Source organism: Pseudorca crassidens, chromosome 8 (genome assembly GCF_039906515.1).
Source record: "Pseudorca crassidens isolate mPseCra1 chromosome 8, mPseCra1.hap1, whole genome shotgun sequence".
Classification (NCBI taxonomy): Eukaryota; Metazoa; Chordata; class Mammalia; order Artiodactyla; family Delphinidae; genus Pseudorca; species Pseudorca crassidens.
This window is the reverse complement of record NC_090303.1, coordinates 78290843-78317769: the sequence shown is the minus strand read 5'-3', so window position 1 is coordinate 78317769 and position 26927 is coordinate 78290843. Positions and strand designations below refer to the sequence as shown.

Genomic DNA, 26927 nt, shown 5'->3' with positions numbered 1-26927 from the left:
GCCCTGTAATTTAGGAACCTTGTAAAATATCATGAATATACATGCATGAATACTAGAACAAGACCACTCAAAATTCACATGGAAGTGCAGCATTTCACACAATATAATAAATATCCAGGATATCAAATCCACAAATTGATCATTATTCTGATTTAGATTCTTTTTTCCAGTTAAGACTTTTACTGTATAATTTATTATAATAACCTTACAAGTTAAACATAACTAATTGAGAACAGAATCCAACTAATCTGACTGCTGAAATAGCACAATTGTCAATATATTGCTGTATATTTTAATTTACAACATATAAAGCTGCTATTTCGGCAGGAAATACACATCCATGTAACTAACTGCTCAATGAACTTCTTTTTCAATGTATGAAAAAATGTCAAAGTTAATAGTATGAAAGGAAACAAGCTAATATTATTTCTGAGATAATTTTATTGCCTTAGCTCTTGGGCTTTGGCAAAAAATATCTTAAGTTTCAATATATATCATATAACTTAAAAACATTATTTACAAAATATAAAAAAATTTAACAAAATACTGTACAAAATACTGTCTTTACACATTTAAAGGGCGCTTTTCCTTACAATGTACGAGAGCCCTTTATATTTCTACCTCTGATTTTCCCACATGCTTTCAGGATCCCTTCCTCCAGTATTTCAGAGCTGAGTTTTTAATAGTGGAAGCTGGTCTATAATGAAAGTGTGAAGCCAAAGATAAAGGTTGCTATATACCTCACTGATAACTCTTCTAGATCAATTCTCCTGGTTAAAAGTCACTTAAACTCCAAATCATACATTTTGCTTTTTACATTTTGCTTCTTACATCTTGCTTCTTTTGTTTTGTCACGAAATATCGCTAACAAACATGTTTTAGGGGGTGTTATATCACTTATGAAGATTCTTTCTTCTGAAATGAATGAAAGTGTTAAGTAGGCACCCACCACTTCTGTTAACCTGTCCCAACACCTTCTGTTTCTATGCACCAACACTTAGTATGATTTCTTCATAAAAAATACTCAGAGAATGAGATTCATATTTACTGCTCCTTGCTGCTCTAATAGATGTCTTTTTTAAATGACTAATATTCACCCACCACTACTGAGTTCCACAACCGAGTTCCATAGTCAAGGATCTTATCCTGAGTATGGACCAGTTCTCTCGGCATGAAGGCTCTTTCCTGTTCTTTCTTGCTTACGAGACAGTTTATCTTCCTTGCCCTCAATATCTGTTCCGTAAACCACCAACATATGAACTCAAACTTTTTCAGTTTTAGAATCCCAAGAAATCTACATGCCTAGTGTGTGACATTGACATCGATCAGGTAAAGGGACTTCTGAGAGAGCCTCGAGGATCTGGGAATTCTGAGGAGGCAGGTGTCAGGCTCCCCAGCCCAGCACAGTGGGAGCCACTCCCGTTGTACGTCTGTCACTGGGGACTCTTGCCCAAGGCTAGAGTGGTTACTTGCAAGTGTGGACATCAGTCATGCTTTCACACCTCCTGCAGCGGACGTAGCAGCACCAGATAAACTTGCACTCGCATCGCTCCACGTGCCTGACCACGTGGGTGTTGTAGCCCCTGCCGCAGCAGAGGAGGTTGCAGCCGTCTGCGCCCTCTGACGTGCGGTTGCACTCTCTGCCTTGGGTCCCTGGGATCCCGAGTTTCTTATCCTCTACACAGTAATTGGGAGACTTATTAATGTAGAGCAGATCATCCTTGTGGATCGGTATTTTCCTCTGATCTTTCTCTCTCCTGTGCATTTTCCTCTTTATTTTGTCTGAGATTTGGACACTGTTTTCATATTTATCCTTCAACAGACGGCCAATCTTTTCAAAAGAAGACATGGTTTTCCAGCATGTTTTCACAGCACAGGAGCCGGAAACTCCGTGACACCGGCAGTCTAATGACATCAACTTGGCGACAGCCTGAAACCAACAGGAATTGAGTGAAACATCGTTCATGAAGTGTTTTACTCAACAACAGAAGCACTACCAGCCTAATCACTTAACTTTCCGGATCTGTTTACTCCTGTATAAAAACGATGGTTATATACTTCAATTAAAATTAAATAAAATAATAAGTTTTTAAAATACTTCAATTAAATAATAGAAAAATAATAATTTTAAAAAATAAGGATGATTTTGCACGTAAAGGATCTTTTAGATCACTTAGAATTCAAATGTTTTGTCCTTCTCTTCACTCTACAGAACAAACCTTTCTGAGTCTAATTTAAAGCTGCAGACCAAGCTAATAATGTTAACAGAGATTAGCTGAGATAACAAAGGGAAGTTACGTTTATTTCTAATCTCTCACTTAATTTTGGGTGTGAGAGGATGTTCGTTAGTGCCTCTATGTTCCTGATACCGTTCATTTTAGCACCTTGCTACTCAGAGTGTGGTTCATGGACCAATAGCGCCAGCATCACTTGTGAGAAATACAAACTCTCAGGTCCCTCACCAAACCTGTGGAATCAAAATCTGCATTTTAATAAGATCCTCAGGTGACTTGTATGCACACAGAAACAGCTGTGGAACTTTACAAATAACCCCTGAGATTCTTATTTAATTTGTCAAGGTGGGGTCCAGGCAATGACTTCTACAAAGCTGCTCAGATGATTCCAAGGGCATCCAAGCATGAGAGCTACTGAACTGACAGTTCTCAGGTCTGATCACTGCAAACGTCAGTTATATTCACAGGGGTTTGGGGGGATATGCTATCCCCTGGTCACAGAACACATGAGAAATCCTGACTAATCAACTTAAGTTGGTCAAAAGAAGGGGTTGGAGAGTGCAGTGGCTCCCAGCCAATTCTTCCCCTCTTCTGGAAAATTAATTCAAAACATACGTCCTATTCTTGATGTATCAGTAGCACCCTCCTAACATAGAAAAGGTATAATATTTATATGATTTTTCAATTCCAAGTGCTGAGTTATTCTGTTCAGATGGAGGAATTCAATGAGATGACATACATGGGTTAGAGTCCATTGCCTGACACACATTAAGGTCAAAATAAATACCCCCTGTCCCTGACGAAGAAGGTACGGTAAGAGTTGAGATAAAATTTCAAATGGGGCTAACCGTGCACAAACAATACAGAGATTCCTAAAATAAAAGTTTATAGTTCTAATTTCTTACATACCGGCCAGTCAGCATAACTTCCTTCAATCCCCAGAGGATGGCAGAGCAGATTAATAAATCGTCAGGACTAACTGGAGAGTCGACATTCTGTCAACAGGCTGGGTAAAATAAAAAATGGGTCTAGCCATCCGATAACTTGGAAATTATGTGTGTAATCTCGCCAAATAAAGGAAAAACCCCACCGCTTAAACTCCACTTACAGTTCTTATCAAAACTATAAAATGACAGGGGTTTCTACTTTGTTATTTTGTACCACAGTTGACATTGACATGTTTGTGGAATGTTACATTTCCTAACAAATTAACTAAAGTTTCTGAACTATCTAATGAGACAGAGTATTTCAAACAATTTGTTATATTTGCAGCCTTGAATGAGAGCATATGGTATTGATTTGTGTAATATTCAATACTTTTTATTAGTGTTTAAAATAATAAACCGAACAACATTTAAACACTGTCTTTTATAGGATACGACACATATGCTTGTTTTGAACTCATGAAACTAAGAAGCGAGTAGATATGTCTATTTCTTATTATCTCAGGTAAAATTTACCTTTCAATTGAGAACAATTTGGCACACAAGCTTATTTGGTTCAATTTATGGCATTTGATATTCACAAAGCCTTCAATTTTTAAAAAGTCTCCAGGCAAATAAATGTTCAAATTAATGCGATCTGCCTACTTTTGTTCAGATTTTAAGTGCCCAAAGGATATGAGAAAAAGAGAGCTCAATCAATGCCAGGTAACAGCAAAACAAATTGTCCAAAGAAAGCCCAAAATCTAAGAATGTAAGTTTATGTGTTTAAACCTGATCAACGCTCGTTACAGTCATCACTTAGTGATTTAGAGCTGCCTCTCGCTCAGATTCTTGACTGAGGAGCTGCCTTTTCCTTTTATTAACCAGTTCAGACATTACCTATGGTGTTGCCAATTTGCAAAGCATGGAGGACAGAATAGATGCTCACCAAATACTCATTGAATGGTTAGTCTAGCTCACTTGAACAGTTTTAACGCATCCTCTGTTGGTAATCTGAATCAAGAGGAAGTAATAAAGACCACTTTCTTCAACAAAAGAGTCACTGCCAGGAAGTCAGTGATATTGGGAGACCCTGATCTGGCTGGGTTTTCCTCCAATTCCTCAGCCCACAACAGTGTTAGGACACAAGAGTGACACACTACTGCACAGGTGTGAAGGATAAGAGGGAAGACTGATCTTGAATCCAGGGATACCACCTGCTGAATTTGTAACCGAATTTTGGGGAGAGTTTCCTGCCATAGAAAACTAGAAACTTTTAAATACGTGGAGTTAACTAAACTTTCTAGAGATATTTTTAAGGAATTTAATTCTGTTATCTTTCAATTCCATTACCTTTTTGTCTTTAACGATAAGTATAAGAAAAGAAATAGTATTTTTATTATATATGTGAATACTATTCATATTGATATTCTAGGATAGAAAGACAAAGAACTTGACATGCAATTTAAATGATTATACCCTTGTAAGACTGCAAGGAAGAAACTTGGACAAATAGGGATAAAATAAAGCAATGCAACCACCACTAGGAGAGTGTGATGAAATGCAGAGTTCAAGGGCAGATAACATGTACACACACACACACACACACACACACACACACACACAGAATTTAACTCTCAGAGCACATTTTCATAAATTATTTTACTTGATTTAGTTTTATAGGAAGAAATGCCTTGCATATAGTAGGTAGTTCATGAACATGTACTTGCTTATTATTCCAATTTGACAGAAAAATAAATAGCCTGGTTGAGACACTTGTCTTCCATAGGATAGATGGTAATATATGATATAAAGTCTTTATATGCAGCAGGATAATTTTGGTAGAACAGAGAAAAATGAAAGTGGAAAGTACAAATATATTTAAGAAAATTGCATGAACACTCCAAAAATACATACTCTGGAGCTTTTCAGCTAGGATTCTTAATTGATGTCAAATAGCCATTCTGAGATACAGTGATACATAGTGATTTTCTAACAGGAGAAGTAAGAGAATAGCAAGCGAATGAGTTGTGTGTGGTTATAAGAAAATTCCTTTCTCTACTTCGCTGAGTTGTTAAGGTTTATAACGATATTAACAGAGGAATGTTTTGTTAACTATTGCAAACAGATGTGCACATTTTGGTGGAATATTTTTAAACTATGGGAGAGCAATTGGGAGCATAGCATTTAATCTACTGGTCTCCCTATGTTAAGTTTTGGTTTGATAAATTTCTGATGAAGTGAAATAGGAAAGATGTATCATTAACACTTAATGTAAAACTAGAAACTGTTTGAGAAGTGGTCTAAGGAGTTAGTTTTGACTCAGAGGTAACACAGCCGGAGGTGATTGTTTTTCGGTAGGTTGCTTTACCCAAGCTTTACAGAAATGACTAAAAAAAAAAAAAAAAACAACTGTTATGGAACATTTTGTGACATTTCATTTGTCAACTATCAGATGATCTGTTTAAGTTTTTATGAAAACGGTGACATAAATTGGATGGTTAATTGTAGTATTCCTATTTCTCTGACCCATTTTGTCCCTTTCAGTCCAAAAATATATATGAACCTGCTGAAAATCAAAACACTTGTGTGTTGTTCAAGTACTTGTAAATATTCTTGAAACAGGTTAATGAAATTTGGGGGTGGGGCCCATGCCACTTTTTTGAGTTACTCATCATAAAACAAATTATGGGGTAGGGAAACTTAAAAGTTTATGAGGTGGACATGGGAAGAATGGAAATATTTTAAGCACACCAAAAGAAATACCCATAAATATTCCAAGTCACATTATTCTCAGAAGTTCTGCCCCTGGAAGACATCACATCGTTCTGTTAGACAATCACCATTCGGCAACATTATTCTTGGAGTCATAACTTTAGGAATGGTGTCAGAAACCAAGTGGGAATTAGAGTATTTAAGGTCAGCGGTTAGAAAATCATCTATTCTGCTCACAGCACTACTAAGCACCAGTACCCACATTTCTCTGAACGCTTTCCTACGTTTTGAGTTTGGAATTTTGAGATGAGGAAAATCAACTCAGTTGAATACAGACCTTGAACCTTACTCAGAAGGATATACCTATTAGATTAAGCTCCTAATTGCCAATATTGAAAATGTAGTTTTTTGTTCTTCCATGTTAGGTAATATCTTGGAAACCGGGTTGATTTTTGTTGTTGTTCCGGTGCTGGTGGTGGTGTTGGCTTTTTTCTTGTTTTTTTTTTTGACCACCAACGGAAAGAAAAATATTAAAATGTTTTGAATTGTAATAGTTCATGAGAAAAGACCAACAAAAACATCAGTGTAGTGCCCTCAAAATATCCAGGTAATATTTTGTAATATTTAAAGATTCCATCTAGACCAATGTGGAAAAAAAAAAAGATTCAGTAGAGAAAACTGAAATTTACACAAAATGTGTATATACCTAAAGGCTGAATTTTTGGGGCATAATTAGAATAATAGGGAAAACCTCAATAAAGTGAGGACATTGTTTTATTGCCAATAAACAGTGGATTAAAATTGATGCTGAATAGTTGTATTTTTTTTAAAAAAATCAGAATATAAATAGATCAAAGTTAATAGTTATAGAGGCAAGTATTGCTACCTAATTTGAAAAAAAGCCACATAAGATGGAATAAAACTAAATAGCTGTCTAATATTGCTAATAAAAATACATTTTAGAATACGTTAGGACTTTTCATAAGTCTGGAGATAACTTTATTCAAAAGAATGAATTATAACATGAGTTTGAAGTTTTGTTTTCTGATTAAATTTTTTTAGTCTCTACCAAATTATTTAAAGAATGACTAAAGAAGATTTAAGGTCTAAGGTGATACTAAATATTCATTCAATTGTTTTCTTGTTTTTAAAATGTATTAATTTGACTTGATGTTTTTCTCTAGTTTAGAGTTTTAAAGAACAAATGTTAATTACCTTTAACCTCTTTTATATTAATATGTTAGAAATAAAAAAATTCCTTTATTGGATATTATTTAAATTGAAGCAAAAACTCATTCATTTAATTTTTTTTAAATGTAAAACTTTATCAAGAAGAGACCTGTGCATAACTATGGTGTTAGCAGGAGTTACTTTAGTGAGATAAATTAACTTAAAATTTCAAAACAAAAAAATGAAAAGCTTACATAGCTATTTACTGACTTTCCTATTTTCGAATCTTCCATTTTGAATCAATATTCAAATAGAACTGAATAGTCGAATTTGAAGTGTTATGGTGATATATTTATTGAGTTTTCGGTTTTGTATTTTAAACCAAAGTGGTTAAGTAAAGAAAACTGGCTGAAACTTGCAACTATTCCAAGAGAGTTCCATTTATTCACTTTCCAAAAATGTAAAACAAATACAGCATATACTTTAAATATTCCTAAGAGATACCGCAACTCATTTTAATTTATTGCAGGAGAATGTGGCAGATTGCAATGACTACTTTGGGACCTTTACAGGTTATTGAATATTTACAATAATATAGGATGTGTGGTGATATTCCCATCCTGAAAAGATTATTACAAAATAGAAAATCTATATACCTAAGAGAGGTTTTGACTGTTTTTGGAAAGTCACTATGAATTACCAAGTAATTCAACTATGTTGTAGAACTCAAAGCTTATTGTGTCAATATTCATTAAGGGAAATACATAAAAGTTAAATTAAGCTACAAATTTATACCATTTTAAGAAAATTTAGCATTAAAATATTCATAAAGGAGGTTAATTAGATGTGATTCTTCAAATTTCGCTCTCCCTAGATCTTTAATATATCTATATTTTTAAATATCAAAATATTTAATATATCTATAGTTGCTTTACATTTATCTGTATTTTTCAGTTTTTACAGTGAATCTACATTGCTTTATAATAACATAACTACTTCCCTTAAATAAATTTTGTTTTATGAAAAATATTACTTGAGTTGTGTATTCTCTAATGTATTCAAGAATGTTTTGCTAGAGAAAGTAAGGACAGAACTGATAACTTCTTTAGATGTCATTGTCTACTAAAATAAAGATTTAAAAATATAATGAAAATTCAAATTTGAAAAAATGAAATTTGATTCAGTCCCGTTAGAAAGGCAGATACTGTAAGTCTTATTCTGGCTCTGCAACTAACCATCTAAGAGGGTGGAATAAAATGACCCAACAGGCACTTGTACTTCTGTTATTTTATAATTGGTGTTTTAGGTACACGAACTATACAATCACAAATATATTGTATAATAAGATTCAACTCACATCAGATGGAAACTTAAACTAAATCAATATGGTCAGTACAGGCTCATGAAAGAATATATATATATATATATATATATATATATATATATACTTGCTGTTATACATATATAATAAACATATAATTTTACATACACACACACACACACACACACACACACACATACATATATATTCTTAGACTGCAAGCATTTGGTTTTTAAACCATTTGGTCAGATTGATCCAAAAGTGTAATCCTAGTGTTATTTACCTAAAGGCACTGGATTTCTATTCCATTTTGTAATACATACCTGCCTTCCAGCTTCATTGTTATGAAGGTTCATTGCTAACAGTACTTTGCTTTCTTTTCCCGTGGTGTTTCTGATGGGGAAATCTAGGAACTTTCTGCTGAACCACATGCCATACTGGACATCATCAGAGCAGCCCCCCCAGTGCCAGCCTTCACTTGCTGAGCCGCCGTTCTGCAAGGTGGTGTCACAGGAACACTCGGTCATGTTGCCTGCACTGCATGACCTGGTCACAGAATGCACCAGGCCTGCAGCCATCACAGCATAAATAAATGCTGTTTCCTTGGTGCCTAGAATAAAACATAAGTTGCTAAATGAATGAGTCATACCGTTCTCTGTTTATGTTCATAACAAAGTCTTCTACTTATCTTCTTATCAGGGAAGCAACTTTTCAATGGATGCTTTAATGAGTAGATATTTAAGAAAGGACAATTTCATATTGTTCTCAGTTTTTAAAACAGCAACATTAATTTTCAGTATGATTTTCCTATATTGTATATCATAAATTGTCCTCATACCTTAATATCATCTGTTTATTTTTAAAATTTGAAATGTATGTCAGCATCCAGCTCAACACTTAACAGACAATAAAAATTCTATAAATACACGTTGAATTTAAAATCCCTCGTATGAATACGTAAATAGTGATACAATGCCCAAAGGAGTCCCACTTACCCTTCTCGTTAAATTTAAAATGTGTTATCAGAAAACACAAGCTGAAAATTTTGGTATGACTTTTGTTGTGTAAAAAATACACGTCAGAATGCAAATTAAAATTAAGCAAAGACCAAAGCAATTAGGAGATAAATGTTGCAGTTTCATTTCACATCAAAGACTGATTTTTTAAGGATATCCTGAAAAACAATATTAATATGAAAGTTAAATATTATATAAATATTCTTATATACAGTATTATATCGACTTACAGTATTAAAGGCAGTTAAGATAATTGAAATGTCATCAGCAAAAAAAAAAAAGAATTGTTATGGAAAACAATTGAATGTTGAATATGGATATCACACACCTGCAATAGGTTTTGAGCTAAAATCTTTGAAAATTAAAGTCCCATTAAAACAGTAATAAAATGGACTAGAAGGGACTCAGCAGGCGACTTTTTCCCCCCCTTTGGAGATGTTTAGATTGGAGTAGAAACGTTATCACGTCGTTGTCCAATAAACCCTTTCAACAGCTGATGCCTCTACATTTCAGCAACTGTGAAGAACACATCCTCTTCTTTTTTTTCTGCAGGGAGTCAGGGCCCTTTCGGAAGGGTGTGCCGGCCAAAGCGCAGCGGGGCAAAAGCGATGCTTTGGCGGCGGTGAGTGTAGGGACCCGGCGGGGAAGGGTCAAAGGTGGAGGGGGAACCGAAATGAGTGTGGAAAACAACTAAGAATCTTTCAGCGCCCAGGGCCTGAAATCCTTTGAATCTGCTGATACCTCTGTACCTTTATCCTTACCAAGTCACTGCTAGGCCGGTGGAAGTGGAACTTCGTGTTACTGCAGCTTCCCGCGCCGCAGCTGTGCGCAGAGGAGGGAAAAGGTAGAAGGAAAGGAATAGAGGGGAGAACTAAAGTAGTGCCCGAGCTAGCCTCACGTGGGGCTGCCCGGGACAGTCCCTTTAAAATCGCCATTATTCCGTCTTCCGGGTGCTGTAAGGAGCCAACCAGCTTGGGGCTTCGCTGCAATTAGCCAGGGCTCGGTGCGCAGCGGAGCTGCTTTTAAATCAAAGCAGATGCGGCAGCGGCATTCCCCGTAGCCGACATCATGTTTCTCCAGCTGGTCATCCACGTAGGGGGGCGCTACGGGGTCCGAGGGGTCGGCGGGGTGGAGTGTCAGCTTTTCCCCAACTCCGGCCGGGCGCCGCGGGGAAGGAGGAAGAGCTACAGCTCCACGCGCCCCGCTCGGGACCTGGGGTGTCACCCCGTCCAGGACAGCACCTGCACCCGGGTCTGGCTTCAGTCGCCCCCAGTTTCATTGCACTAAAGGACCTCTCTGGGGATTTAGGGAGCGACGGGACCACGCAAGCACTCTTTATTTACAAGAATTGGAGGACCTGCCTTCCGTCCCGCGCCAGCTGCGAGCGTCCCGGGACTCACCGCTGCTCAGCTCGTAGCCAAAGAGAGGGCTGGTGTCAGGCGGGGCGGCGGCGGCCGCCAGGCAGTTCCATCTCTCGTATCTGAACTGGCTCCTGCACTCCTGAATGCCCAGACGGGCGCCCTCGCAGATGCTCGGCAGCAGGTACGGTTTCCTCTTGCACAGCTCCTTCTGGCGGCTGTTCAGCGGCAAGCTGGCGCAGCCCAGCTTCTCCGGAACCCCAAAGGAGGCGATGCCCAACCACCTGTAAGACACGGCCGCCCCTAGCGTCAGCCGCTGCCCTGCTCTCCTCCCAATCCCAGATGTTTACCCGAAATTTAGGTCGCCCGCCCTAGGGTCCCGCCTCTCCTCTCCAGCCTCAGCTGAAAGTTCCCTGAGGCTGGGCATCCCTTTTGCCACAAACCCCGTGCTCCCCTGCTGCCCCCATACTCACATCCAGTTTCCTTGGGCTCCGCAGGGGAACAGCGTGAGCAGGGCTGCCCACAGCGCGCACAGGCGGGACAGTCCCAGGAGCGCTGCTCTGTCCATGGCCCCCGCATGGAGTCTCCCAGGCCCAGCCACTCCTCTTCGACCCTCCCCAGCCAGAGGCCCACCAGGACAGAGGTCAGTTCCCCAGCACCAAGTTGTCCCTCGCCTCCTTTCTCCCTGCAGACAACGTAAAAAGGCCAGCCGTAGTAGGGGCTCTCAGCAGCCTTCTCCTCGCGAGCTGGGAGCAGCGTGAGGAAGTTGGGAAAGTAGCTTGGGGCACTCCTCCCGAGACGAGTTGAAGATGTGCCGGAGATGCGGGAGCGTCCCTCGCATTCCAAGGTGAGAAACTTCTGTTGATGTAGCTCTGTCTCCATCGCCCCTGGCCTCTCCTCCCATCTCCTCCCCCTGGCCGCACCTGGAGCCTGATTGGCCCAGCAGCGGCCCCTCATCTCATCATCCCGGGTCCTCAGGCTCTCATTGGCTGAGAGCAGGCTCCGCGGGGGGCGCTCGGGCCCGCTGTTCCCCGACAGCCGGTCCAGATCCTGTGTTCCTGACCTTTCCTCCTGTCACAGTTTCCTGAGAGCGGGTCTCTGCGGGAGGGGTATTGATTCAACCCGAAGACTGATAGGGGAGCTTCTGTCTTAACAACCCTGGGTGAAGGTGTGGGTTGAATGGGCGATGTTTGAGTTCCACCCAGCCCAGTCTCATTTGGATTAATTACCCTCTGGGTGGAGTGGATGGAAAAATCTCACTGCCCCCGTTTCTTTCCTCTCCTTCACCTCACAGGAGAATAATCTTCTTGAGTCAGAGTTGCTACCAAAAAATTGACCTTTCAACATCCTGCTTGAGGTCTCAACGTTTCAGGAGACTTTAGAGAATGAGTAAAATACTTGTCAAGCTTGAGATCGATCATCGTCTGTGCAGGCATTTACTTTTATCGAAAGGGAAGATTCCAGCCTAGCATCGAATCTACCATATTTAAATTGTGTTAGGTGATTTCGTTTTACGATTTTGCTTATTTTCCGTAGTCTTTGAGGGCACTGTCAGAAGATGGAGGGCACAGAGAGAATGCGAGTGAGAGCTGTCTGGAGAGCTCTAGAAAGATGAGGGCTGTGTTCTTTCCCTTCTCTCCAATGCACACTATGTCTCTGTTGGAGACTTTGGACAGGGCTACACATTGAAGACAAATTTTAAAAGCTTACTTATGAAACACCTACTGTGTGTCCACTATTGTGAGAATTTATGAAGATCCCTTCCCTTAAAGGCACAGCCTTTCTGGCCTTGTCTCCAGCCATGGAGACAAGTCTGAAACAAAATAATTTGAGATTATCAGTAAAGGAAAGTATAGAATCCAGCAAGTTACTCTTTGGAGCCAAAGAGTTCGGAAGCAGGAGAATGTTCTGGTGCCTGGAAGTTTAGAGAGTTTAGTTAACCAGTGTTTTCCAGGTTAGAAGATCTCTGGGGAGAACTCTGAATTCAGGCGGCACATGCGTAGCTGCGGTATCAGAAAACCCTGTCTCAACTAGTTGGTGACAGGAAATGTTTATGAGGGGCATCACCTGCTCCTCAGAGGACTTCTGAAATGTTAGTAAACTCTCAGGGTATACCACCTTAGTGGGTTCCAAAATCTAGACTTACTCAAATTAAAGATTTACTTTATTAGCTTTATCCTCAAATAAATGATTTTATTTGCTGCATGTCTCCTATATCAGCCCAGAGCAATAAAAGCTCACTGAAATTCCCATCCTGTCCCATTCATTTTTTTTATCCAACAAATATTTATTGAGTGAACGCCATGTACCAGGTCCTAAAGCCACATTGTAATTTTTAGAGAGTCAAGTTGATGATAGGGTGTAGTTACTGATCCAGAAATATTTTGGCTAATGGCTAGTGGCCTCTCTGAAAATCAGAGGCTTCATCCAAGCTCACTTTATTCTGTGAGCCTCTCCATGAGGGATAGTGGAGAATTCCCTGCTGAACTCCTGCCATGGGGCCCAGTACACGAGATCCTGGTTTTGAGCACAATTTACTGAACAGATTAACAACGTGGTGAGGAACATCCCGAGCAGATATCTAAGTGGCCCAAATGGTGAATCTAGAGAAGAGGCTTCCTCTGCAGGGGTATTGGGGAAGAACTGGGGGAGTGGAGAACACGAATACTTTAGGTTGATTTTTCGAGCCAACGATGGTAGATGTTTTAAGGATGTTGCTGGACTTTTTTCCTTTAGGAAGATATACTGAGCCTCTGTTATGGGTTAAAAAGTGGGGATAGCACTGAGTTAAATGGTAGTGGAGTTTATAGCCCAGTTGGCAATCACAGCCAGAGCAATGAATGCATTGGGGAAGTACTGTGCGCTGGGAACACACACTGTAGGATTACTTAATCTAGTTTGGGAGTGGGGTCACTTGAATGTTGCCTTTGTTGTTAGTCTAGGGATCAAACACTGTCCAGGCATCCAAATAAACCTTTAGAGGGGCACTCACAGTATTCTTAGAGTCTAAGACCACTGGGTCAACTAGTTTCAAATCCAAGGCACAGTTTCAGGGCCTGAGTGGTCCTGCATCTTTTCTGTGTGGTTTAGGGCCTTAGGGGTCATTCTGTTCATATCTCTAAAGCAAAGGAGACTTACTTCCAGGAGATGGTCCAGCTGAAGAATTAAGCTTCTTATTCAACAAGCAGACATTTGAGTGCCTTTTTGTGTCATGCACTGAGAGCCTACATGCCCCCTGTGTTTTCTCTCTTACTCTCTGTCTCTCTCTTCTCTCTCCATGCAAAGATTCAAACCCCTCAAATTGGTGCTCAGTTTATAGATAAAGAAATGAATTTGGAGACACTAAGAAACTTGCTCAAGGCCACTCAGCTAGAAGATAGTAGAGTCAAAAATCGATCTTATTTTAGAGGTCTTGTTTTTCCTACCACAACATGCTGCTGCAGAACTTGATTAAAAAGCACTGCTTTTTTTTTTTTCCTTTTTTTGACCAAATCCCAGGTATCTGGTCTCAAGGTCTAAATTCTTCTTCTGTGTCCCCTGGATCTTCATATCACAGTTCACAGATCTCTCCATCAAAAGAGATGTTCTGTTCTGTGAACATAAACAAAAACCCACAATGGGTGGGTGGGTCTCCTGAAGAGGTCTCCCTGAAGTCGGGTCTCTCAGAGGCAGATGGCGGTCTGCGTGGATGCCCTTCCATTCCACCTCCACCCCCACCCCCCACCCCCACTTTGCTGTCTGGTTTTTGTGGACTGGGAGGTACAGTGGAAAGAGCACTGGGCTGAGTTGAGTGATTGGGTTTCCAGTTAGCAGGTTATAATCTTGGGCAATCAATTTCACTTTTGATCCTCAGTCTTCTCACCTGTAAAATGCTCAAAAGCTCTTTCGGATCTGAATCTCTTACTGGAGTTTCCACAGGGCTGGAGGGAGGGAGGCGGTAGGCATGGTGTGTACATGGCTGTGGTGGGGTGGAGAGACTGCATTTGCTAGTGAATTTGCACTCCTAGGAGGAGGAAGCCTAGCGACCGGGTTTGTCTACCTGAGAGAGGGGCCCCAGTTCTTAGGGTGGCACAGGCTAGAGTTTTCTGGCCCCCATTTTGTATCTTCTGTTCCACTTTTCCTTGTGGATCTTAATTAAAATGAATTATTTTCTTTGCAGAAATATCTTAAGGTGGTCGAATTTTAAAATGTATTATAATCCTGTCAGGTCACATGAAACTTTATTTAGAAGATAAAAGAAGTTACAGATATTTTCTTTATCCTGGAATATGAAGGTGAGGGGCTCCTTCAGAATCTAATTTATATCTCTTATTAATTTGAAGTGGTTCATCTCTACTACCGTTAGTGGGGGTTATGCTCTCTATTTAAAGTTGAACAATAAAGTAAATGATGGGTCAAATCCAAACGTATACGCAACTACACATTTCAAATTGTTCATTTCTTTAGCAGCAAGAAGGAATCTCATTTCCTACTTATTATTTGTGATTTTGTAATTCAGAGAGAGAACAAAATATTAACTGTCTGATAGAACATAACCTCGTGCTTACTGTCTTATGCAGGCTTTCTAAAAAATGTTGTAAAGATCATACCACTAATTGTTCAAAATGGGAGCTGAACTTATATCATCTCATGATCTGAGCCCAGCTACCTAAAATTTGATTAATGCTGTTAAGCAAAGCACAGTGTAACTCCAAGTTTGTACAGATTACTGAAGCATCTGTAGCTTCTTGATCTGGCGAGAAGGGTACATGAATTTGTTTTCCTAGCAACGGTAAGGTGTTTTGAGCTACATTCTGGAAAAGGGGATTTAGGAGGGAGAGCCAGAGGAAATATTCATTTCACTCAAAGAAGCTCTTCAGAGAGACTGCATCTCTGACCATGGTCCTCTCTGACCAACTGGGCCAGTTGTACCAAGATAAGTAGCTGGCCAGCAATAAATCCCACCTCCCATCCGGGACAATTGTAGATTATTAGCTGTAGAACCCAGGAGAGGCTGTGCCTGCTGGTAGTTTTCTCTCAGTCCCTGGGAAACTCAGCAAAAAGTCTGCCTGCACAGATATGCCTTGGACTCTGTCTCTGGCAGTCCATCAGAGGACGAGACTTCTAAGGGCCCTGTTGTAAGAATTTCTGCTGCAGATCACAGAGACTTATGTACTGGAAACTGATACCAGAAGCACCCCAGCTGGTCTTAACTCTCATGATGGAACAGAAGACCAGAGGTGACTTTTTACATAACTGGGTCCTCATCCATTCTATTTTAAATTCCACCTGGATGCTACCAGTGTGGGACAGAGCACAGGCTTGTGACCACTGGCTCTCAGGAGGGGGCAGAGAATGGTATTCTGGATGTCCTGTTGTCCTTTGGTGGCCTGAAAAGCCCGACTTGGAGCAGCAGAGGAGACACCAGTGACAGAACTAGGAGAAGGGACAGGAGTTGGAGAAGGATGCTGTCTTGCTTTGTAAATGTTCACAACTATGAAAGTAAAAAAAATTGTTTTTGTTGTTTACTTGTCCTAGAAATTAAGATCGAAGAAGACTCAATAAGTGTTAATAGAACCTGGCTTATCTCTAGTGGTTATTTGCACTGATTATGCAATCTTTTCGGAATGAGGGACTATAAGTAAAATCCTTGACAAACAAGAGTGGTCACTATTTGTCAAAACTGAAATGCATGGAGAATGTTGAATCTCTCCATACCCCTTTTCAAAACATTTTTTTCTGAATTCTGTATAACAAAACAACTGAATTAATGAATTATTATTGAGTTTAAAAAATTATCAAGAAAACTTCAAAAATCTGGACTTTCATATTTTTAGGAGTACTATTTATGGAGAGATCACTGGGATGTCTATAATGGAAAAAACCAAATTTTCTCTCTTTTTTTTTTTTTTTTTTTTTTTTTGCGATACGTGGGCCTCTCACTGTTGTGGCCTCTCCCGGCGCGGAGCACAGGCTCCAGACGCACAGGCTCAGCGGCCACGGCTCACGGGCCCAGCCGCTCCGCGGCATGTGGGATCTTCCCGGACCAGGGCATGAACCCGCGTCCCCTGCATCGGCAGGCAGACTCTCAACCACTGCGCCACCAGGGAAGCCCTTTTTTTCCTTTTTACTAAAATCAAGCAATCTCAAACTTTAAGGGAGAAAATTTGGAGGGAAGTCATTTAGAAAGAATCAACGGTGTCTATCTTATTCTAACTGTTGGTCTGCATAATTACATTTAATTGTTGTGATATAATTCTGCATTCAACAAAATGCCAGTCAAAACTCAGCAAATGCTGAAACTGCCTTTGTATTCGAGGCTGTTGTCCATACGTCTGACCATTGGCTACTGTCCTCATCATGGGTGGGCAGCATGTTGAAGTGAGGTTTGTTAAGTCTGGTCAAGAGACAGTTACCATTTGGTGTTTACTCCATCTTCACACCAGATGAATCACATTTAAATTTAACTTTAAATGTGAATCACATTTAAATTTAACTTTAAATGTGAATTAAATTAACTTTAATTAAAATGTGAATTTTAAAATGTGAAATTTAAACAAAATATTAAATTTAAAATGTGAATTTTAAATTTAAAACAAGACCAAAATTTTAACAATTTTAACCTAAATTTTAACCTAATTTTAACCTAATTAACCTAATTTTAACCTAATTTTTAACAATTGTTAAAATTTTAACAATTTTAAATTTAAAACAAGACCAAAATTTTAAATTTAAAATTAAAACAAGACCAAAATTTAAATTAAAACAAGACCAAAATTTAAAAACAAGACCAAAATATTAAATTTAAAATGTGAAATTTAAAATGTGAACTTTAATTAAAATGTAAATTAAATTAACTTTAATTAAAATTAACTTTAAATGTGAATCACATTAACTTTTAACTTTAAATGTGATTCACATTAACTTTAAATGTGAATCACATTTAAATTTAACTTTAATTTTTTCACTTTCCCCACTGAAACCTTGAATGATTTCTTATTTACCCCTCCCTATGTTGTAAACCCTTTGGTTCGACTTGTAAAAATCCTTCATTCAGGATTTCTCCATAGCTGTCATTTTTTATTAAATTCACTCTCTTTCCTTATGGTCATTCTCCCTAGGCAGCCCAATGTCTTTCTTCCCTTTTCCACAAGCAGGGCTTGCATGTTACTATTTCGGTTTCTTGAGAAACCCTGCCTCCATACCTAGAATTTTTTCTTTCTTTTTTACTTACCCAAGCCTGCCTACCCATTCTTTAGGTCACACTTCTTCAGGAAGTCTTACACAGTTAATCATATTAACACCACTCTGCCTAACTTCTACTTCATCTGAGGTACCTATCAGATGATGTATCGCTTAATTTACTTTTGCTTTCTGGTGGTTTAACATGCCTTCACTGTAAGTCACCAATTACATTATAAACCTCTTCAAATCAAAGAATATGAGGAATTCTTTTGCACGCCCCCCCCCCCCAATGCCTACAACAAGGCTGAGTGGGTAGTAGGTGTTCAATATTGGTTGTGTGGTTGTCGTTCTAACAGACAAGGCATCTCTCATAACACTGGAATGAACGAAGCATAAAGTCGAGAGCTGTCAGCATTGACATCATCTACTAATTTGCCACTTTTCAACTGGAAGTTCGCCATGACTTGTACCTAGTACGTTGCATAGTACGGGCCACATGGTCTGCACAATTTCCAAGGGGACCATCAGACGGCTGGGTCTAGAGTATTCGCAGCTTCGGTTTTTGCTAGTGTTCAAATCAGTAAATACACTGATACTCTTAAATCTTTCTGACAAATCTGTAGCCATGCCACGTGCTCTTTCCAGGTACGTCTGTTGAGCTCTGCTAATAACTCAAACGCTTACTTGAAGTTGCCTCCAGAGAGTGCTTTCATTTGAGTCAGCAAGTGCTCAGAGCCCAGGAGATTTACGAGGGTTCAGAGACATAAACATGAACGGCGTTGAAGGTGTGAGGTGTGTTCCAACTGTAGCCCCCTCACCTTCTGTTAGTGATTACAGGAAGGGAGGCATCAATACAGAAACAGCTGACTTGAGGGCTCTCAAGTTCGCAATCTGATGAAGTCTTCTGGTGCCAGACCAACTTTGGGGGTTGTCACATAGCTTAGTGAAACGGCTTCCAAAATGGGCTGAAAACCACAATATTGATATACTGGGCCACGTGCCAGAACAGAGCCTGAGTCCAGCCGACTGGGTAAAAGATTTCAGTTGCTACTTCAGCACCAGCGTATTGTCTGCAGTCCCCAGGGCACACTCACAAAACCAGCACCAGACAAATACAGTGGAGCCACTTTTTCATGCTGTTTTGGGGAGAGAACTAATATTTGCCTTATAGGTTAACCGCGTTATGGCAGGCTTCGGCTGAAAGGAGTTTTCCTTCAGGGACTGATTTGACCTTCAGCATATCTTAATCTTATAGTGATTGTTGGCAGTCCAGGGCGGGGTTCAGTGCTGGAATCTTCCCCTTGATACTCCCCTCCCCTCCCTGTCCCAGGGGTTCTGATGAATAAAGCATGCAGACGGAAAACTGAACCAGTTTGCGCAAAGTATCAGGTTTATTAAGTGTAAGGCTTCCTAGTCGAGCTAGATTATGCAAAGCGAAGTTTTCTATTCCTTCCCCCTGAATTGAAGACAGCAAGGCTGATCCAATAGATCTACCCAGTCTCACGCTGAAAAACTGGACCTGAGAAAGGAGGCTGGCAGGAGGCCACAGGAAGTGGAGAGGACAGCTCACTCTACCCGAGGATGTCCAGGCCTATGAAGAGGGCAGGTGGGGCCATCTTGCTTTGGAGGTACCCACTGGTGACAGGGACCCATTGACTGGCCACTCTTTCTCTGCAGGGGAGGAGTAACCAATGAGGTGGGAAATAGGGTACAGATTTCCTCACCATAGAAGAAAGAAATGAGGGTACAGAAATGTTGAAGGAGGTCCTTACTTCCTTGGGCAGACAGCAAGGTATCAGTCTGCTACCTACTGTAAAGTGTAGCATGGCAAGCCCTCAAGGTAGATGGGCAGGCAGATGAAGAACCTCTTACGGAAGCTATTGGCAGGATAACTATGACACAGAGGCTGTGGACTGTATTCTGAGAAAAGACAAGCTATGCAGTGATAGTTAGTATCAGTGTAGGGAGTGGTGAGTAGAGGACACATCAATACCCGTTGCAGCGCTAGCCCCCTGTGCCCTTGGAAGCTCTGGTAAGATACAGATTAACCCAGAGGAGCAGAGGGATGATTTCAGCAAAAATCATAGCGTCCCTGAATAATGTCATCCTCCTCTACTTATTTAACCTCAGAACACATTATTTGGTTTATTTTTCTGCTTGTGGTTTCCTTTGGTAACAGTGAAATTAATTCATGGTCCCTCACACATTGGCATCTCGGGCAAGTGGCCTAGAAGCATGTTGGGTGGTCTAGAGTAATCGATATAAGGATAGACAGGTGGATGAGGAGAAGTCACAAAATAGGTAATCAACAGGAGGCTTAACGTCAGCAGGCTAAATTTGAGAAATATGTGGTAATATTGATGTATATAGATGTTCATTAAAACGCTGAAGGAATATTTTGATTCATTTCATATGCACAATTATTTGTTGATAAGTTGCGTAAATGTTCAGACCAGACAAAACATGTAGAGCTCCTTGTGATTGCATACAAAGAAATAGGCTATATGTTTTCAGGATAACTTAAACCATTTGATAACACTTTTGATGGAGGGTTATTTTTGTTAATCGCTTGCTTTAAGGTGTGTCTTCACTTGGCCCTCGAAAACGAACAAAAGAAAGGAGTTGAAAGTCATAAATATATTTCACAGCTGGAGAAAACAGAAGAACCTCTCAGAAGGAATAAACTCAGGCAGCATTGTCTATCTTTCTGACTTAGTTTTATTCAGTAGCCTCTTGGAATCTTTCTTTCTTGGAATCTTTCTGTGCCTTTTTTCCTTATATTTAAATTATACCTACCGTTCAGTAATCTAATCAAAGGAGTACACCAGGGCTTCCCTAGTGGCGCAGTGGTTGGGAGTCCGCCTGCCAATGCAGGGGACACGGGTTCGTGCCCTGGTCACGGAGGATCCCACGTGCCGCGGAGCGGCTGGGCCTGTGGGCCATGGCCGCTGCACTTGCGCATCCCGAGCCTGTGCTCCGCAACGGGAGAGGCCACAACAGTGAGAGGCCAGCATACCGCAAAAAAAAAAAAAAGGAGTACATCAGTGAATCAATGGAACTTTGCAAAACAACTTAAATAAAACGATCCTTCTACTAAAATTCTCACAATATCACAGGTATTGAAAAATCATCTGTATGACATAATTAAACAATTAGCTAAGTCTTGTAATGAAAAACAGCAGTTTCCTACTCGCCACTCCCTCTACACCCTCCCCAGAAGTACTAACTTCCGGCTCTCTTAGCTGAATTCTTTTGGTATTTTGCTCTAACCTGTTAAACATCATACTTATACTGTTACTTTTATTTTTTAATAAATTTATTTATTTATTTATTTTTGGCTGCGTTGGGTCTTCCTTGCTGCCCGTGGGCTTTCTCTAGCTGCAGTGAGCGGGGGCTGCTCTTTGTTGCGGTGCGCGGGCTTCTCATTGCGGTGGCTTCTCTTGTTGCAGAGCATGGGCTCTAGGCTCGCGGGCTCAGTAGTTGTGGCTCGCGGGCTCTAGAGCGCAGGCTCAGTAGTTGTGGCGCACGGGCTTAGTTGCTCCGCGGCATGTGGGATCTTCCTGGACCAGGGGTCGAACCCGTGTCCCCTGCGTTGGCAGGAGGATTCTTAACCTCTGCACCACCAGGGAAGCCCAAGGACAACTTTTATTACAGGGAAATGCAAGAAATACAGTTAGCAAGTGGGCTACCATGGTTAGGTTTATTCCAAAAACAAGAAAATTCTCATGATTCTGAAGACTAAGCTAAGAAAAAGATAAGTCCTTTTCAAAAGGCAGTTTCAAACTAATCAGATTAGTTAGTATAAAATAAGACATTTTCCTTTTGTGACTGCAATTAACCTCTCTCTGATTAAGAGCATCTTTGTATTTTGTCAGCAATGCAGTTACCTAATGGCTGTAAAACCAAACACACATCTGGATAATTGAAAATTTTAGCTTTCAGCTGGAGACTCTGACCCATTGTTGCCTTTTGTAACATAGCCTCGAAGTTCCACTTGCTGAATTTGTGGTTAAATTTTAGACCATTTTGGCTGACTGATGAGCATGACAACAAATGACATCTGCTACCATTTCTAAGGTTTCTAAACCCCCTCTTTCTTTCTCCCCTTAATTCCTCTTGCTCCCATTCCTTCCCTTGCCTTATTTTTCTCGTCTTCTCTTGCGTCCTCTTTTTAGTTTTCTTTCCTTCTTGTAACCTGATGGTCAAAACTGGCTTGCCTTCCCAACTGGTGTGCTGCTGGAAAAAAAAAAAAAAAAAAGCTGACATTTCTGGAACTATAAGAATTTGTGGTTTAAGTGTTTGAATCGTGTTCCTCCAAGAAACCTTTTGCCAGTGGTTGTCTTTCAGTGCGACATAAAAGTAAACACTTGCAAAGCGGAGCACACTCTGTTTAGGTTAAAAGTTATGCTTTACGTTTTTCGTGGAAGAGACAGAAGGATAGAAATGTTTGTAGGTTACCCTCAGGCCACTAAACTACCTTACCTTTCTGGACACCGGAGACAATGAGCATATTTACTCAAATTTTAAAAATACTTCAAAGTCCTTTAAAACATGAAATTTCACCACTGTGTTCTTTAATCTGCCTCATTTGCCAGTGACCATTCACGTCTTACAAGCTTGTGGAATATATCTTCACATATACATGATCTGGAGGAGTTTGTTTGGAAGCTCTAGAGAGGACCATTGTCATTATACACTTGACTAAGTAACTCATTTTCTCTCTGAAAAATGCACCTGCATGGAACCATGAGAATAGATAAAACACTTGGGACACAGCCCACCAGACCCGACAAATTGATCCTGGAAATCCTTGAGATAGTTGGCATCATAGACCAATTGCACTGATATTCAAATCCTCGAAGCAATAAAGGATGAACATAAACTTTTTATTTCCATCAACAATTAAGCCGGTGAGTGACTGTCTCCCCTTTAACAATGCTTTACGTCTTTGACAACTGTCTAAGTGACCTGCTTTTAGATGCATTGGGCTCCTGCTTAAAAGTGCAATGCCGGGGCTTCCCTGGTGGCGCAGTGGTTGAGAGTCCGCCCGCCGATGCGGGGGACACGGGTTCGTGCCTCGGTCTGGGAAGATCCCACACGCCGCGGAGCAGCTGGGCCCGTGAGCCATGGCCGCTGGGCCTGCATGTCCGGAGACTGTGCTCCACAATGGGAAAGGCCACAACAGTGAGAGGCCTGAGCACCGGAAAAAAAAAGAAAAAAAAAAAGTGCAATGCCAAAAAAAAAGCACAATTTTTCATTGTTTTGGGCAGTGGAAACCAGCACATGAAAAGCTAGAGGAGGAACAAATGTGATTCTAATTGGGTCTTCTGACTAAGCTGAACTGATAAAATGCAAAACAACGGTAGGTTATGGGAAGAGCCCAATCAGGCCATCTTTGAAACCGTCACCTCTCCAGGTGAAAAATTTGAATTCCTGTAGCAGTTCTGCAGAGGTACTGTATTCCAAGTCCGTTGCTCAAGAGTAAACGATTTTAAATGTCAGCTGTCAGAAGTGAACTTGGCACACAGCATGGCACTTGGGCACAGTGGCCCATTGGCAGCCAATGCCCCTTGTTTCTCAAGCTCCCCTTTCTCTCAGAGGGATCGTCTTTGCAACGGGGTTCCCTTCAAAATCATGCCCCATTCCTTGTATTTACTCAGTGCATTGACTTTAGCCAGCTACTGGGAGAAAAATAATGTAATTTAATTCACTCCTACTTGAAATGTCTAACATCCCCAATGTTCCAAGGATATTAGCATCTTAAGAGACCCTGAAGGTTAATGTAAGTGATTTCACTAATTGAAAGGATTTCCAACAGAAGAATCTAGTAAAATAAAGAATTGTGGACACAGCGGGGAGCCATCTGGTAACAAAGCAAGGAAGCTTTCCCTTTGCCCTAAATTCCAGTCGCAGCCCTTTTTACACCTCCCATATTTAAAAGGCATATATAATGCCACTGGCAAAATTAAATTGCTGAAGAATGTATCTGCCATCTAGTTTTAGGGAAAAAAATGCAGACAATTAGTTAATCCACAGTTGCAAAAAATTATGGAATTGGTGAGTGTAAAAGATGCAAGTACCTATTTGAAACTCACCAGAAACAGATGTCTACCTATGCTTTTCAGTGAAAATGTGATCCCTCTACCCATAGCGCTTTCAATTCCATAATTAGATTCAGTTGCATTGTTAAAGTACTGTTAACATTAACTTGTATCTCATATACACGAGACTGGGAATACACATATGTTAACTTGAACCAGCTGTTTGCAAAATTACTACAATATGGCCAGTACTTCTTTTAACCATTATGTCCTTCCATTCAAACATGATTTGCATCTGTAAGCACTTATTATGTATAAAATTAAAGGGAGATTTATGACATAAAAATGATAAATTTTGATGCTTCATTAATATTGCAGTTGACAATAGTACGGTAGAAAAAGAAAGTTAATAGAAAGATTTCTACAGATCAGAAGCCGTGCCTCACTGGTATGCACGCCTGAAGGAGCATCTTCCCACAAACCCCGGGGTCAGGTTAGCAGGCAGCTGTGGATGGGGCCATCTCTACAGCCTCTCTCCTGTCTCCTCTGTTCTTGGGAATGGCAGAATCCTTGAGATACATTATGTGACGCTCCTCGCTTCTTCCAACAGCCCCATTTCTGGACAGATGATTTCTGAAATTCTACAGCTAAAAATGTCTGACTGTGTCCTCTCTGAAAACCTCAGTACCGATTATTCATTAAACCTGGGCATGACTTCAGCAAACCCTCTCCAGTTTTGACAGGGCGGGGCAGAAAGAGCATCAGTGAGTGCTGACATGAGCAGTGACTCGGTCCAGCGAAGAGGAGGCAGGGGCACCTCAGACCTGCGTGGGCTGCAAAACTTAGGGCCCGGCATCCGGCGTCAGCAGCTCCCTGAGCGCCCAGCAGCCTCCCCGGAGCCCAGGCAGGCAGCTCCCATGTGTGGCTCATACCTCCCCCAGCTACCTCTTCCGTGCCTCACCTCGGTCCAAGGGGCCCCATGGGAACAAACAAACAATTGGCACCTGCTAAAAAGGGCTTAGGAAGCGATAATGCTATTTCCAAAGCTTTGTCAAAGCCTCTTGGACGAGCTCTCTTTTGAGCACAACGTCTAGCTCCAGAAAATGCTAGAGTTGGTTAGTGCATTTATTTTTTCATGGTAGAAAAATTCATTGAATGTCTTTTCTGTGCTAAGCAATTTATTTCTAAACTGAGAATGCAAAGATTAAAATACTAAGTGAAAAGCCAGCTGCAGAAGACCACATATTGAATGACTCCATTTATAGGAAATATTCAGGGCAAGTTGATCTATAGGAACAGAAAGCAGACCAGTGGTCGCCTAAGGTTGGGGTGGAAAAGGGGAAGGGTGGAGAGCGACTGCTGTATTTGTTTTAGGGGGACAAAAATGTCCTAAAGTTAGATTATGGTGATGGTTGCAAACGTGTAAATACACTAAAAACCATTGAATTGTACACTTGAAATGAGGGAATTTTATGGTATGTAAACTGTATCTCAATAAAACAGTTAAAAATAAATAGTAAATAAGCACAACCAAACAAAAAACTCAGTTCCTTCCTTGTGGATTTGATATTCCAGTGGGTACAAATTATGAAACAGACAAAGAAAGATAAAGCTTGGGATGGGGGGAAGCAGAGAGCGCTGAGGAAGCACAAAGAAAGGTCACTTTGACCCGTATTTGGGGAATCAGAGGACGATTCCTAGAGGAGATGGCATCTGAGCTGAGAGGCAGTAGACAGAGGAAGGAGCATGAGAGAAAAATAGATGCTGAGCTCCGACACTGTGTTAGGAAGTATATGATAGAAACTTGCATAAGAGTCAATCCCAGTGGCTAGTGGGAAGCTGCTGCATAGCACAAGGAGATCAGCTCGGTGCTTTGTGACCACCTAGAGGGGTGGGATAGGGAGGGTTCGAGGGAGGGAGACACAAGAGGGAGGGGATATGGGGTTATATGTATATGTACAGCTGATTGACTTTGTTATAAAGCAGAAACTAACACACCATTGTAAAGCAATTATACTCCAATAAAGATGTTAACAACAACAAAAAAGAGTCAATACCAGGCCTTGAGGGGCTCAGGTTAGTGGGGGGATGCGGGATGGTGAATAAAAATTGGGGAGTTTAGATAATTATTATATAATGTGGTAGTGCAATGGCAGAGTTGGATATAGGGACTGCGGAAGTAACAAAAAGGGGGACAAATTCCACGGGGGGAGGCAGTTCCCTTTTAACCTAATGAGCTGTACCACTGTGATCTTGCCAAGTGCCTTGCATGCAACGGTGCCCTCGCCACAGCTTACAGGATTCAGTTAAGCCGCCCTCTCATTCCTCATCCACTTCAGCGTTTGCCGGCGGGAAAGCCCGGTGAGAGAGATCAGAGCCCCTCCGGAGAGCTGGGAGGGGGAGAGGAGGGCGGGGGCGAGGGGGCGGAGCTCATCACTGCATCCCCGACTAAGAGCAATTACTCCCAGAAAGCCCTAATGATCCATTTTTATTTTCAACAGGGCACAGAGCTGCCCCGGCCTCTTTCCTTCTCCAAGTTCTCTTTATCATCTTAGTGGAGTCCAGCTTTTCCTAACATCATCTCAAGCTGATGGTTTCTGGCAGTTGGGTCGCTTGTCACCTCCCAGAGAGAAGCATCTGCCGGACCCCGCCCTCGCACGCCCCTCCAGGCTCTGCCTGGCAGAGACCTCCAGCTACATTCCCCACGTGTCCAGACGAGCACCTGGCTGAGGCCTCCAGAGATGGAGAACCTGTTATTCTAAAGGCTTTCCACAGCGTTATAAATCAAAATTAAGAGGAATGTTTCAAAGAAACTAATACAATGGCTAAAAGATGATTTGGTACCTCTTGACCATCTATTTTGTTTTGTGTGTATGTGTATGTACACAAAGAAACACATATTTACACAAGTGGGTGTATGTGTATTTTTTTTCTCAGTATGAACTTTTGTTTAAAATAATCCAGAATCCATTTCTGAATCCCTTA

General features: G+C 40.9%; 1 protein-coding gene and 1 long non-coding RNA gene across 4 annotated transcripts; one reads left to right on the top strand and one right to left on the bottom strand.

Moving 5' to 3' along the window:
* Nucleotides 1-423: 423 nt before the first annotated feature.
* On the bottom strand, nt 424-11649 carry WNT16 (Wnt family member 16). The gene is made up of 4 exons (XM_067746837.1): nt 11211-11649; nt 10780-11021; nt 8687-8973; nt 424-1930 (listed from the first exon to the last, which is right to left on the bottom strand). Exons 1-4 carry the CDS (start codon nt 11303-11305, stop codon nt 1466-1468), a joined length of 1089 nt encoding a protein of 362 aa, XP_067602938.1. The 5' UTR covers nt 11306-11649; the 3' UTR covers nt 424-1465.
* LOC137229242 (uncharacterized) lies at nt 9908-26804 on the top strand. Of its 3 annotated transcripts, XR_010945608.1 has the most exons (4): nt 9908-10001; nt 10688-10921; nt 11429-11584; nt 12032-13507. It is a non-coding gene; the product is annotated as an uncharacterized lncRNA (long non-coding RNA). The 3 variants fall into 3 exon arrangements; XR_010945609.1 differs by lacking the exons at nt 9908-10001; nt 12032-13507 and adding an exon at nt 26444-26804 and having other exon boundaries at nt 10389-10921; XR_010945607.1 differs by lacking the exon at nt 9908-10001 and having other exon boundaries at nt 10393-10921.
* Nucleotides 26805-26927: the final 123 nt, after the last annotated feature.

Bases quoted from the DNA above. Each gene is read 5' to 3' on its own strand.
- WNT16 (XM_067746837.1), bottom strand. From the start codon at position 11,305: ATGGACAGAGCAGCGCTCCTGGGACTGTCCCGCCTGTGCGCGCTGTGG. The intron at 11,022-11,210 runs GTGAGTATGGGG...CGTGTCTTACAG, and splicing joins GGAGCCCAAGGAAACTGGAT to GTGGTTGGGCATCGCCTCCT. The intron at 8,974-10,779 runs GTGAGTCCCGGG...GTTTTATTCTAG, and splicing joins TGGCTACGAGCTGAGCAGCG to GCACCAAGGAAACAGCATTT.